We start from the raw sequence: 13825 nt of genomic DNA on the forward strand, positions 1-13825 counted from the left end.
CAGCCTGAGTTGCCGACTTTTAAATTTTAAAAAAATGTTCATAGATAAAAGAAAAGTTCACAAGTTTAAAAATGTTCAAAGATTTGAACAAAGTACACGAACGTGACAAAATAGTTCCCGGAATTGAAAATAGTTCATGAATTTCACAAAAAAGTTCAGGATTTTAACACAAAAGTTCATGAATTTGACAAAAAAGTTCATGAAATTTGAAAAAACTTCATGAATTTGACAAAAAAAGTTCACGAAATTGATAAAAGTTTACAAAATTGAAAAAATTCATTCATTTGAAAAAAAACTTAATGAATTCAAAAAATAAGTTCATGGATTTTTAAAAAGTTAAGGAATTTAAGACAATGTTCATGAATTTAAGCAAATGAAAAAGAAAAGAGTGTATGTAGTTTTCTATTTGTATTATTATTAAAAAAAGAGCTTAGGTAGCTAGTCATTGAAACGACACACGGATCCCTCGCTCCATCCCTCAGCGTGGACCAGTCATGGACGTTTCATTCGTTCATTCAAACATGACTCATTTTTTGTTTGCATTTAGTTTAGTTTTTTTAGGACCAACATGGTGACTCATGCGACGAGAACCTATACGCCATGCATCTAGAAAACGCGGAATGAATCATCAATCCATCTTGTGCATGCGGACATTTCCTTCATCATTTACTAAAACACGGCTCACCTTTTGTGTTTAATATTATTTTTTTGCGTTAACTGTATGTGTTTAACGCCACACACACGACTCATTTTGTTAACGCGTGGCCAAGAATGTGTTTTACGAAGAAAAGGGATAAAATCGAAGAATAAAAGGGCCAAACAAAAAAAAGAAGTAACTAGACACCGCAAGATAGTTGTCCCAGTTGGTTATAGCGTGTGGAAGTAAACTAAGAGGTTGGGAGTTTGAATCCTAACTCATGCAACTATTTTTTGAAGGTTAAAGAAAGAAAAAAGAAAATGGCTAGGCCCAAGACGGAGGGTGTGTTCGTCAGTTTGTGTGATGGGCCGGCGGATCGGTTGTGTATACAGCTCGTACATGCCACATACATAGATGGGTATATCTTATAATCAGATGACCATATTGTCCTTATATGGTTTGTGAGGGGGGTGTACCGAAGCAAGACTCAAAATTTAAATAAGAATCGCTCATTTCTTTTTTTCTCAAACTAAAGAGCTCTCCTCTCCGATTTCAAATAAGAAACCAATAAAACGCCACACCACGCACCCAGGCAAAACCAGCAGGCACCATACTGGAATCCTGCTCCTGCAACCAATCATCCAAAATGAACTTAAGTTCAACACTACAGGACTGAAACCAAAACAAACTCTTGACATACACGACATTACATCCAACCATGGCAGCTCCAAAAACAGCGTTTAGAACTACAAAAGGAGGCACTTTTTCCAGCAGCCTCAACCCAAGCGAATAAGCCTGACGGCCTGATCGTCGGCCTCCAGCCTCTACCACCACTAAGAATACGGAAGCAGCCTCCTATCGAGAAATATATCCAGGTGTGGCGTCTTGCCCCCTGGTGATTCCTCAAACGAAAAAATGGGTACTTTTTCTTGCCTTGGAGTTACTAGAGTGGATTCAGGTGACCTGAGCCAGGGGTTAAGTCATACAAAGCTATCCAACTTCCTTGGTTACATCTATCGCAGATGTGGCATTACCTATAACCATGTATGTATTTTCAAAGGTGATGACGATAATAGGATGTGGATGAAGACATCGTTGATTTCTTGTGTGCTTTGATTATAAAAAAGACATGCTAGCATGCCCTGAGTCTGCCTTAGCCTAAATATATGGCTAGCATAGATGTTTGATATGCACGGGGAACTAAGTAACCAATATGATTATGTATATGTGGATGACAATTTATTTATTTATTTTTTGTGATGAAGGTGACAATTGATTTACATATAGTTGGCTATTGGCAAATGCATATGTGATTGACATAGACTGTTAAGGTAAGCAGTTGGTCCTCTAGGATGTATTGACATTCTTCATTAAGTAAATTAATGTGTGCTCCATGTCATTTATATAGTTTTATTCAGAAAGGGGAGATAAGGCCGATTGCTCATGATTTCAATACGAATATCTTACAATAATGTCAGATAGATGTGTAACTAAGTCCTTGAATATGCATTTGTTGTAACCTGACAACAATGTCAGATGATGTGTAAATAGGTTATGGATGTATGCATGAGTACTAGTGTAGCACTTGATATTAAATATGCAGTGGCATATAAGACCAACCAAGCATTGAATTCATTAATTATCATGATCGTCTCCGGATAATTGAATATAGGTGTGATTTGCTCCAACCATTCACATGTATAAATGTACAAGCCAAGAAATGCATACACATTTTCAGATTCGAGCCCGATGAGTTTCGTAAGACAACACCGTAGCATAGGTCATGGGGGGAAGAAACAAGTAGGTTGGGGCTTGAGAGGTATCAGGATAAATATTGCTTCGGTTCAGTTGTGTAGAGGAGGTAGAGGAATGATAATTGGAGCAAACTTTGGCAAAGCAATCCGAGAATTAAAACTCGCTTGATGAATGCTACGATTGGGTGGGCCTACGGCTCTGACAGACCGCTTGTGTACTGGCTAGAGCAGTAGGAGCCCGCGTCACACCGGTGATAGGTGAAACTGTTTCACCTAGCAGCCTGTTTTATCCTTCGTGAGTCGTTGGTATGCAACGTTTTGTACAAGTTCATGCTTTAATTTATGCCCAAATCAGAAGAGTTTTCACCTGATCCACGACTAGGTAAATCGTCTTGTGTTGTATTCAAGTATTTGCCCCTCTGCTACCTTTCGTGCTACGCAGCCAATCAACCAAAATGAACTTAAGTTCAACACTACAGGACTGAAACCAAAACAAACTCCAACAAACGCAGCATTACATCCAACCATGACAGCTCCAAAACAGCGCTTAGAACTACAAAACAAGGCTCTTAATCCGCAGCCTCAACCCAAAGCCAATACGCCTGATCATCGGCCTCCAGCCTCTACTACCACTGAATTCAGAAGCAACATTACACAGCCAATAAGACCTAACTCATTGAACAGAAGAAACGGAATTCCAAGCCATAGTCGACGCCACATTTCCTAGACATGACACCAACATAGGTACTGGCATAAGAGAGTACGAGTCAGCTGACCACCAACAACCATAAACAGACAAGATGACAGCCAGCGACAACAGTAGCTCGTCACCATGTCTCATGCTCATCCATCAGTTCCACGTCGAAATCAGTCTTTCTACCCAGCAATCTGGCAATAAAAGCAAACAGAACCAGAAGTTACATCAGCAATGGAACATCGTATATTACTGTGACATGCAAATACACACTTATCTCAACAGAAATACAATTCTAGTACAGGAAGGGTGCACACAAATCAAACAAAGCATGGATGCACATGCTCATCTGAGAACATCATTTGCAAAAAACACAAGTGCATATTTACTACTCGTATTAACCAACCGCTTACAAGAAACAGCTCTAGTCACTTCGTTCAATACTAGCTTTTGCATGATGATGCAGGAAAGATGCATAACACTCGGCTAAGATACCAAGTTCCTCACTTTTTGAAGCAGCTACAAATTGATCCATGATCCAATAAGGCACACAGAAATCAAAACTAAAAACTAGGGACCCTGTCAATTTGTGTGAACGACAACTTCCAGAGTTGCTGAAATAACAGACTTAGACTACATCTCTGCAATGAACCTCCCAACACAATTTCGGCCTTTCAGGTATTAAGACACCATACTTTAGCATTCTCTGTGATTAGAACTTCCAACTGAATTTGCATGTCTGCTGACTTTCAGGAAATCAGCCCTTTTTCCGCAAGGCACGACATGTCAAATGTCGGACCTAAGAATTAGAGGCTAACATGAACTAAAATGCAACAGTTGTTCTTTCTAGGATACAAAAGGGGAAGCAACAGAAAATGATCTCTAAGAAAGATTACAGTTTCCTGAAACTATGTACTGTTGTCCAAAACACAGTGTTACCAAAAAAACCTGTCAACACGATATTAAATTCACTTAACTAATCGACCGTAGTCTTATATAACTTTATAAGTTGCTTGAAAACTGAGATATAAGGTTACATGCAAGTCACTAAAATGACTAGAAACTCTACAGTAACAATCAAAGACACCAGCAGTTTCATCCTAAATGCAAGTCACTAAAATGACTAGAAACTCTACAGTAACAATCAAAGACACCAGCAGTTTCATCCTGAATAATATTTTGACACCCACAATACAATAACAGTAACCGACATAATAATTGCAGGAAGATTAACAAGTCAATACTGCAGAAAAACTGAGTATCTAAATACAGTGGAACCATACTTGAATAGAAGCATAAGAAATGAGTGGATAATCCATCTCATGTCCCTTGGCCCTTGTTTCAGACTTTCAGTTGCCACGGATTCACAGGGCCTCACTACCTGCCCAAAATTACACTGGATATATGTCCAACCAAACGTCCAACTCACCTGCATCCGCCTAATCTTCCTAACCTTTTTGGGTGGGTGGAATTTGGATTGCAGATATATAAAGCTAGACTTAAAGTAAACTAGAGAAGTAGGATGCATCACATTGAGCTATATAAAAATCTTCAATATATCATCACGATAAAACATAATAACACAGGAGTAAGCAGAGTGGTATACCGCGTAAATGGGTTGACAACAACAGAAGGGTTTAGTCCAGCAATCCTATGAATATGTTGGTCACTTCCTTCTTTGTGTCAGATCGGCGCATCTCCATCCTCAACTCAGCTACTCTTTGCCTCTTGATCTTGGATTCCAATGCACATGCCTTCTCATCAGGAATGAACTCAAATGCTCTCTTCAGTGTCTCCCCACATGGATGTTGGGCCTGGATGTCCTCCACATAAGAGGTAAGGTTGGGGTAGAATTTCTGCAATTCCTCAAACCCTTTGCGCGTGCCTCTCGCATTAGCATCAGTGTCCATTTTCTCTTCATGAGTTTTCCCTTCCTTCTTAAACAGAGCAAGGGTGCCACCATTTTTAGCGTCAGCCATAGCCTCCTTTGGCATGGGGCTCTCTGCATCTCCATCTGCTTTCTCTTTGTCAGACTTTCCACTCTTGCTCCTCACCAAAGTGCCACCATTTTGAGTGGTAGTATCCACGGTCTCCTTTGTAGTGCCAGTTTTTGCATCGCCTTCCAATTCCTCTTTGTGGTTTCCCCGCTTTCTACTCTTAGCAGGAGTATCAGCAGTGCTAGCCTTCTTTGATGACCTGCCCTTGCTATCTTCTTCAACCTTCTCATCGGTGGCCTGCTTTGCTGTACCACCCTTTGAATAGCCCTCTGTTTCATCGGCGCTAGCGGTGACCTCCTTTGCTGTACCACCCTTTGAATGTCCCTCTGTTTTCTCCTTGCTAGTCTGCTCCTTCTTCTTGCCCTTCAAGGAAGCAGCCTCATTTTGAGCCATGGTGGCTGCAGCGACCTGCTTTGCATTCTCTCCCCAGACTTGCTCCGAGAGCTTGAACTTGCGGAGGTCATCATCTTTCTCTGGCAGAGCGCCTGTGCTCACCGCTTTCTCATATCGCTGCCTGATATTCCGCACCTTCTCATACATTTCCGTCTTGGTGACGTTCTTCCTTTCCAGGCTGCCACCAACCGCAGCAATGAGCTCACGAGCGCCCGGCTGGGTGCCATTGGCCTTGACGTGGCGAACCAGAGCCTCCAGGATCTTGATCTCGTCCTCCGTTGTCCAGCGCCTGGGATGTCCAGGTTTCTCAAGCTTGTTCCACGGCGCAGTCTTCTCCGGCTGGGCCTTGCGCTTCTTCTTACCCTCGCTGGAAGGAGTGAGCTCGGAGAGTGCCTTCTCCGCCACCCCGGCCTTAGCCTTCTTGGCCGTGCCGGACGGAGAGGGCTCCGCCAAAGACCTACCCTTCTTCTTGTCCTTGGCCGGCGGAGTGGGCTCACCGGCGTCGGATTCGAGCTTGGAGGAGGCGATCTGGCGCAGCTCGAAGGCCTCGGCGTCGATCTTCCCCGACTCGGAGGACTCCTCATCGCTTCCATCCGACGAATCGGCGTCGGCCTCGGCGTCGTCGGCCGTGGCGGCGGAAGGGGGTTTGGGGGAATTTTGGGTCGCGGGGGTGGCCTCCGCCGCCGCCTCCTCCTCCTCCTCCTCGGCGGAAGACTCCTCCTCGGGAGGCGGGGGCGGCGGCGGCGACGGCTGGCGGCTCTTGCGGCCCATCCTCGCCGCTAGGGTTTCGGGAGCGGGAGCGGCGGAGAGGGCGGCGAGCGGGGTGGGTGTTGGGTGGGAGTGGAAAAGAGGAGACGGCAGCGACGCGGTGGCTGCGCTGTGAATTTGTTGGAGCATTGAGGGCATGAACGGAATTTCGCGTAGGCCCTACGCCACGTTGTTTTCTTTTAGGAAATGCTGCCGATTGTTTTTTTTTAGCTTTTGTTTTTCGAAACCCGAAATCTAAAAAGTGCACGCGAACTTTCTGGGCGAACCGAGCGGCCGCTTCCTGGCCGCGTGATCGGGCAGCCATCGTCTCGCTCGTGCGCCAGGTGCCGCCTGGTCGGGATCGGTTCAGCCGTGGGTCGTGGGTGGTTCTATCCTCGTTCGTGGCCGGCTGTTTCGAAACTGCAGCCCGAAATCTCTCCTCATCGTTGCTCTCCCCCCCATTTCTCCCCTCTCCTTCTCGATTCATCTCCACCGAACGGGCCGTGACAGAGGGGAGGCGCAGCGGAGTTCCCAAATCGGCGGCGGGTCCGCCTCGCAGGTACTCCACTGCTTCTCCTCCCTCTCTCTGTCTCGTTGGGGAACCGACCGCTCACCATGTCGGCCGTGATGCAGGGGAGGCGCGGCGGAGTTCTCAAATCGGCGGCGGGACTGCGGGTGCCTCTCCGCGAGGAATCGTTGGTCCTCGTCGGCGTCGCAGGTACCCCACTACTTCTCCTCCCTCTCTCTGTCTCGGCGGGGGACAAGGTCGTTTGTGTTTTGCACGGGTGGTGGCGGACTGTAAGGGAAGGATTCCTAGGGTTCGAACGGCGCCAAATCTCCTCACATGGGCGATTTTGCTGTAGCGTTTTGCACATCTCATTCGGTTGATTTTGCTGCAGCGGTAGCACGGCACGGTGGTGTTGGGGATTCATGGCACAGCGGCGAAGTTGTTCAGGGGCACGGGAATGTGTGGTGGGTCAGCGCTTTGCGCCGGTGTATGATAGGTAGCACAGGATGCACGACGATAGCGCCTATCGAGCGATTTTGATGTCCATTTTGTTGTTGCTCAGCCGCAGGTTTCAGATTTGTTCATTTTTTGTTTAGTTGCACAAATTTTGTACTCAGTTGGCTGCATGATTATACTAGTTGGTTGTCCATATGTTGTGCATTTGCACAAATTATCCTGCTCAGTTGGTTGCCTGGTTATACTAGTTGGTTGTCCAGCTGCAAGTTACCCTACTCAGTTGGATGATTGGTTCTACTAGTTGACTACCTAAATTTTGTCCAATTGCACAAGTTTTCTTTTCTAATGAGTTGGCTGCCTCATTGAATTACTTGGCTGCCTCATTGAATTAGTTGGCTATCCACATTTTGTCCAGTTGCACAAGTTAACATACTCAGTTAGATAGCCTTATTTTGTCCAGTTGCACAAGTTATCATACTCAGTTGGCTGCCTCGGTGATCTAATTCGCTATCCAATGTGATTTGGGGATGAGGGGGGAGTAAAACGTATGTGATAAGGTGGTGGCAGTGTCTGTAGTTGTGTTTTATACTTATCGTAGGGGTTTGCAAATCAAAGCAATCACTTATTGTTTCACGGTAGGGGTTTGTTTTTTGGAGTTGCGCATGATGAAAGTTTATACTTATTTTTCCCTTTTTAGTCTGCGTGTGTTTCTTCTAACTATTATGGTTGCTCCCCCCCCCCCCCCCCCGCGCAGGCTAAAAATGGTTATAATAGGAGAAGATCCGGATGGCAGTGAAGATGTATGAGTTTTATTTTTATTTTTTTGCCTCTTTGAGTATGTTTAGCATTTTCCTGTTTTTACATCTCGTCCATATATGTTTATACCCATGTTTATATGCTTTTTTATGTGCGTTGGCTTACTTAATTAAGGGTTCTACAAATCGTCCTTCTCGCCGGAACTCGAAATGTCCTGCTGATCGTCAGCAACGCCTTGCCCGTAGTGATGTGGAGGCAGAGGAAGATGAGGTAAGTGTCATGCTCAAGACACAACCACCTTTTTTACTTATGGGTCAAATTACTTTTTAATTACTTAATCTGGTTTTTTCCATGCACTTTTCAAGGTGGTGCTCAAGTTCGTGTTGCAAAGCGGAGGAGACGTGCATCAGGTGCATGGGGAGGTGTATCATCTACCGCAGTAGCTACTAAGGTAACATTTTGGAATTTTGTTTGCTCATCATTTTATCTATATGCATAGACCCTGGAAATATGAGTTTTTTTCTCACATAGGTGCAGTTCAATTAGGTAGTTGTTGGCATCACCAACTGTTGTAGTTGCACAAGAACCAGCTTTAAGTTGACATGTGCTCTCTTTTTTTAAAATAATTTTTTCCATAAGAACCTGTCATCAGTTGGCATGCCCAGCTTTTATAGTTGCACAATAACATCATATTAGTTGGTATCATCCTTTCTCTGATTAAAATGTGTTTCTACCACCATGTGCAGGCAGCAGGTGCTGGGTGAGCTGCCTCATCTTCTACAACAGCTGCTGAGGTATGAGTTTTATGACCTTGGCGTAAGGGCATTTTTATCCCTTAGTTGGTTTTGGTGATTGATGACAATGCTTTTGCGGACTAATCATGTGCATCAAATATTTCAAATATATTGACTAGGCACAAGATGATTGGGTTCCCCTCAAAGGCTATAGAAGACGGCGTTTCTCTTCGGTTCTTTTCGGTGGCATTGAGTCATAGGGAAGCCGTACTATTAAGAGGGGGTCCGCTTTGGAAAGGTTGGGTGGATTCATCGCGTACACATCGTCCCTTGCACCTCCTTTCCTCTTGCCTTTGGAGCATCCTAAGTTTTCCTTGTCTATGCAATTATAGCTCTTGTCTGCCGAACTAGGAAGTGCGGTGGTACTACTCATCAGAGCGGTAGTACCGCAGGACCTTGCGGTAGTACCGCCAGCTGGTGCGGTAGTACCGCAAGGCCCCACGGTAGTACCGCTTCTGGTAAGCGGTAGTACCGTGGTCCCTGCTTAGTTCCGCAACTACGCGGCTGTAAGGGGCGGATGTAATTTTTTACATCCGCACCTCGCGCGGTAGTACCGCGGCTGGCTTACGGTACTACCGCGTCGGGTTTTTGCATCGACTCCAACTCTGCGGAAGTAGCCATGGATGTAATTTTTTATATCCGTGCCTTCCCATCCCTGGACAGCCCCTGCCTTGCGGTAGTACCGCGCCAGTAGTACTACCGCCCTCTGCCTTAGTGCATGTGTGGCTGTTCTGGTCTCTGCTGCATGGGCGGTAGTACCGCGGGGCTCTGCGGTAGTACCGCGTACCCCTGCGGTAGTACCACGCCTCAGGTGCGGTAGTACCGCGCTGCGCAGGCTGAGTTGGTGGATAACGGTTGGATTTGTTCTTCCACTATATAAGGGGTGTCTTCCTCCTCTAGTTGACCATCTCTTCCACCTCCAAGCTCCATTATTGCTCCAAGCTCCATTTTCGCCCGATCTCCTTCCCTAGCCAATCAAACTTGTTGATTCTCTAGGGATTGGTTGAGGAGGCCCCGATCTACACTTCCACCAAGAGATATTTGAATCCCCCCACTAATCCCTTGTGGATCTTGTTACTCTTGGGTGTTTGAGCACCCTAGACGTTGAGGTCACCGTGGAGCCATAGTCCATTGTGGTGAAGCTTCGTGGTATCATTGGGAGCCTCCAATTAAGTTGTGGAGATTGCCCCAACCTTGTTTGTAAAGGTTCGGTCGCCGCCTCCAAGGGCACCAATAGTGGAATCACGGCATCTCGCATTGTGTGAGGGCGTGAGGAGAATACGGTGGCCCTAGTGGCTTCTTGGGGAGCATTGTGCCTCCACACCGCTCCAACGGAGACGTACTTCCTCTCAAAGGGAAGGAACTTCGGTAACACATCCTCGTCTTCACTGGCTCCACTCTTGGTTATCTCGTGCCTTTACTTGTGCAAGCTTATTTGTGCCTTATCTCTTGCTTGCGTGTTTTCTTATTGTTGTTGCATCATATAGGTTGCTCACCTAGTTGCATTTCTAGACAACCTACTTTGATGCAAAGTTTAAATTGGTAAAGAAAAGCTAAAAATTGTTAGTTGCCTATTCACCCCCCCTCTAGTCAACTATATCGATCCTTTCAATTGGTATCAGAGCCTCGTCTCTTTATTAAGGACTTTACCGTCCGAAGAGTATGGTTGACATCGTAGACGGTGTGGAGGAGCACTCCGGTGTGAATCCGGTCTCGTCTACGGGAGATGGGGGAACCGCGGTCTCTCGTGAGGAATTAAATGTGGCGTTGGACACATTGAAAACCTCCATGACTACCGAGGTCGGAAGCATGTTTAATAAATACTTAGAAGGGCTTAAACTTTCCACCACACCGTTGAAAGTGGGTGATCCCGCCAACAAGGTGACGGATGCTACCTCCGACAAAGGGGAAGCTACTAGCGAGAAAGCTCCTTCTTCTAGTGGTAAAAATGGCACCGGCATCTTTGCCCATGTGGAACCTCCACCTGTCTATGGTGGACCGCTCCCTTCCACTCATTTGAATCATGCCGGCCCGGCCCCTAAGATTGAGAAGAATGTAGATTTTGATTCTTGGGTCTATCGTTTTAAGCGTCATTTAAATCATGTGAACACTAACCTTTGGAGAATCATTGAAGAAGGTTTTTATCTGCATGACCGAAGTAACTTCACTCCTAGAGAAGTTGTGGATCGTCAATTCAATGAGAATGCTCTCTTCATCATCCAAGAAGCAATCCCACCCGAAGATCTTCCTCATCTCCGGCCCTACACCGTGGCCAAAGATGCTTGGCTCCAAGTTGTTTCCCTCTATCGGGGAAGCGCAAGCATTCAACGCTCCAACTATGAAGTGGTGCAAGATGAAGCCGACGAGTTTGCAATGAAAGAAGATGAAGAACCTCGTGAGCTTTTTCGGAGAGTAACCAAACTCGCGGTCTCTCTCCGAGATCATGGTAGTAAGGACAAGGATGACAATTGGATCAAGCGCAAATTCCTCAAGGCAATGATGCCCTACCACAAAGCCATGTCCTCTGTCATTCGTCAAAGGCCGGACTTCCACACCCTGTCCTCAAGTGAAGTGTTGGATGAGTTCGTTGCTATGAGCATCTTGGACAAGACCGCCGACAATGCGGTTCTTCGCTCACAAAGAGTAAAGAAGCCCAACCTTGCGCTAAAGGCCAAGGTGAGTATGGAGGAAGAGGATGAAGAGGAAGAAGAGGAGAGCAACCTCGAAGATATGAAGTATGCCTATCATGAACACATGGCTCTTGCTTCAAGGCAATTTTGGAGCAAGAAGAACGCAAGGCCAAACTTCAACAAGAACTATTCAAGTGGCGCAAAGGTCAAGCAACGAGTGAGGACTTGCTTCAATTGTGGCAATGTGAGCCACTTTGTTGCGGAATGCCCTTACGAGAAGAGGCAAGACAATGGTGGCAAGCTCATCCGAAAGGACAAGGGCAAGTCGTTCCCCAACAAGAGCAACTTCACCAAGAAGACTCCTCCCAAGGCATTGGTGGTACAAGAAGAGTACAATGAGGATGATGACGATGATGAAGATGGTGAGTCGGTTGCCATGGCCTCCGTTGCCATTGCAATGACTCCACAGATGTCTCTCTTCGACTCACCCAATGAGAACATCACCGCCAAGTGCCTCATGGCTAAAGCCACCAACAAGGTAACCCCCAACATCAAAACTACCATCATTAATCATCCTTCTTCGACGAATAGCATTGATGAATATGAGGGGACAAATGTGGAGGAAAATGAGTTTGAGACCTTTATGGGTAAACTCAAGGGTTCCAAGAAGCACTTCGTTGCTCTCTTGGAACAACTTGGTGAAGCCAATGACATGATCGAGGCTCACGAAGATACCATCTCTAAGATGGAGGGGCATAGTCGTGACTATGCCGATGAGATTTCGGATCTTTCCAATGCTCTTGACGAAGAGCGTGGTCTTCGTTTGGCTCTTGAGGAGTCATACAACGATGATCATGCTAAGTTAAAGAAAGATCTTGATCATGCTCTTGTTGTCTCTCGTGTGCTAAACTCCAAGAAGGCAAAGCTTGGGGTTGATCTTGCTAGACTCAAAGAGGAGTTTGACATTCTTGACAAGGCTCACAAAGTCTTGAAGGGTGTTCATGCTAGCCTCAAGGAGTCTCATGATCAACTCCAAGTGAAGCTAACTAAGGAGAAAGCCACCTTTCCTCATATGGTGTTAATTGATAATGCAAATGCTACTAACCCTTGTTGTGAGCATGTGCATCTTGTTGAGGAGAATGCTAAGTTGAAGGAGCAACTTGAGAAAGGCCTTGTGTCATGCATACAAGGTGAGAAGAACCTCAACGACCTTTTGAGCAATCAAAAGGAAGTTGTGGCCAAGGAGGGGATTGGGTTTGCACCCAAGCCCAAGAACAAGAAGAAGAATGACAAGACCAAACGACCTCCTCCTCTCAAGCAAACTTTTGTGAAGGAGGGAGAGGGTGCTTCCAAGGAGAAGAAGAACAATGCGAAGGGTGGCGGTGTCAAGAAGGGCAATGCCACCCCTTCCAACAAAGCCGGCGACTTTAATCCTTCTTGTGTGCTATGCCGTGCTAGTGATGGGCATGTTTATGCCAAATTTGTTGGTTCTCCTCATGAGTATATTGAATGGTCTATTTGGGTTCCTAAGACCCTTGTTACTAACATCAAAGGACCCATTACAAAATGGGTACCTAAAACCAAGCATTGATCTCTTGTAGGTGTTTGCTTCCGGTGGGGGATCATGGTTGCTCGATAGTGGAGCTACAAATCATATGACCGGAAGCAAGGACTTGGTGGTGGACGTGCAAAATATTCCATCTATGCCCACCAATGTCGAGTGGGGTGATGCCTCGTCTTCTAAGGTATTGGGACTCGGCAAAGTTGTCATTTCTCATGATCTCACGATCGAGAAGGTCATGCTAGTTGAGTCCCTTGCATACAATTTACTTTCCGTTCGTCAACTTGCAATCATGGGCTTTGCCACTTTCTTTGATATTGATACCGTGGCCCTCTTGTGGAGCAAGACTCTTAAAGTAGCCTTTGTTGGGCATGTCGAAAACGGTCTCTATGTGATTAACTTTTCGGAGCGACCCACTAAGACCGCGACATGCCTAATGGCTAAAGTTGACGTGGGATGGCTTTGGCATCGCCGGTTAGCCCATGTCAATATGAGATCTTTGCAAAGTCTTCTCAAGGGGGACCATGTCCGTGGACTAACGAATGTTAGTTTTGCTAAAGATCGTGCTTGCAGTGCTTGTATCGAAGGAAAGCTACATGAGATGGCTCACCCTCCCACAACTATCATTTACTCGAAGAGGCCTTTGGAGCTCCTTCATTTGGATCTCTTTGGGCCTCCATCCTTTGATAGTCTTGGGGGTAGGAAGTATTGCTTGGTGATTGTGGATGACTATTCAAGATACACTTGGGTGTATTTCTTCAAGAGGAAGAGCGAGACCCAACAAACTGTCATTAACTTTGCGAATGAAGCCCAACGTCAACACAATACAAAGATCTTGACAATAAGAAGTGACAATGGCACCGAGTTCAAGAACTACACCTTGGATGAGTTTCTTAGT

General features: G+C 45.8%; 1 protein-coding gene across 1 annotated transcript; it reads right to left on the minus strand.

Moving 5' to 3' along the window:
- Positions 1-2873: 2873 nt before the first annotated feature.
- Positions 2874-6335, minus strand: LOC109779307 (uncharacterized). Its single transcript, XM_020337907.4, has 2 exons — positions 4692-6335; positions 2874-3279 (listed from the first exon to the last, which is right to left on the minus strand). Exon 1 carries the CDS (start codon positions 6244-6246, stop codon positions 4723-4725), a length of 1524 nt encoding a protein of 507 aa, XP_020193496.1. The 5' UTR covers positions 6247-6335; the 3' UTR covers positions 2874-3279; positions 4692-4722.
- Positions 6336-13825: the final 7490 nt, after the last annotated feature.

This window comes from Aegilops tauschii, chromosome 3, assembly GCF_002575655.3.
Source record: "Aegilops tauschii subsp. strangulata cultivar AL8/78 chromosome 3, Aet v6.0, whole genome shotgun sequence".
Classification (NCBI taxonomy): Eukaryota; Viridiplantae; Streptophyta; class Magnoliopsida; order Poales; family Poaceae; genus Aegilops; species Aegilops tauschii.

Excerpts from the sequence above, each read along its gene's own strand:
- LOC109779307 (XM_020337907.4), bottom strand. The coding sequence starts at position 6,246 with ATGGGCCGCAAGAGCCGCCAGCCGTCGCCGCCGCCGCCCCCGCCTCCC.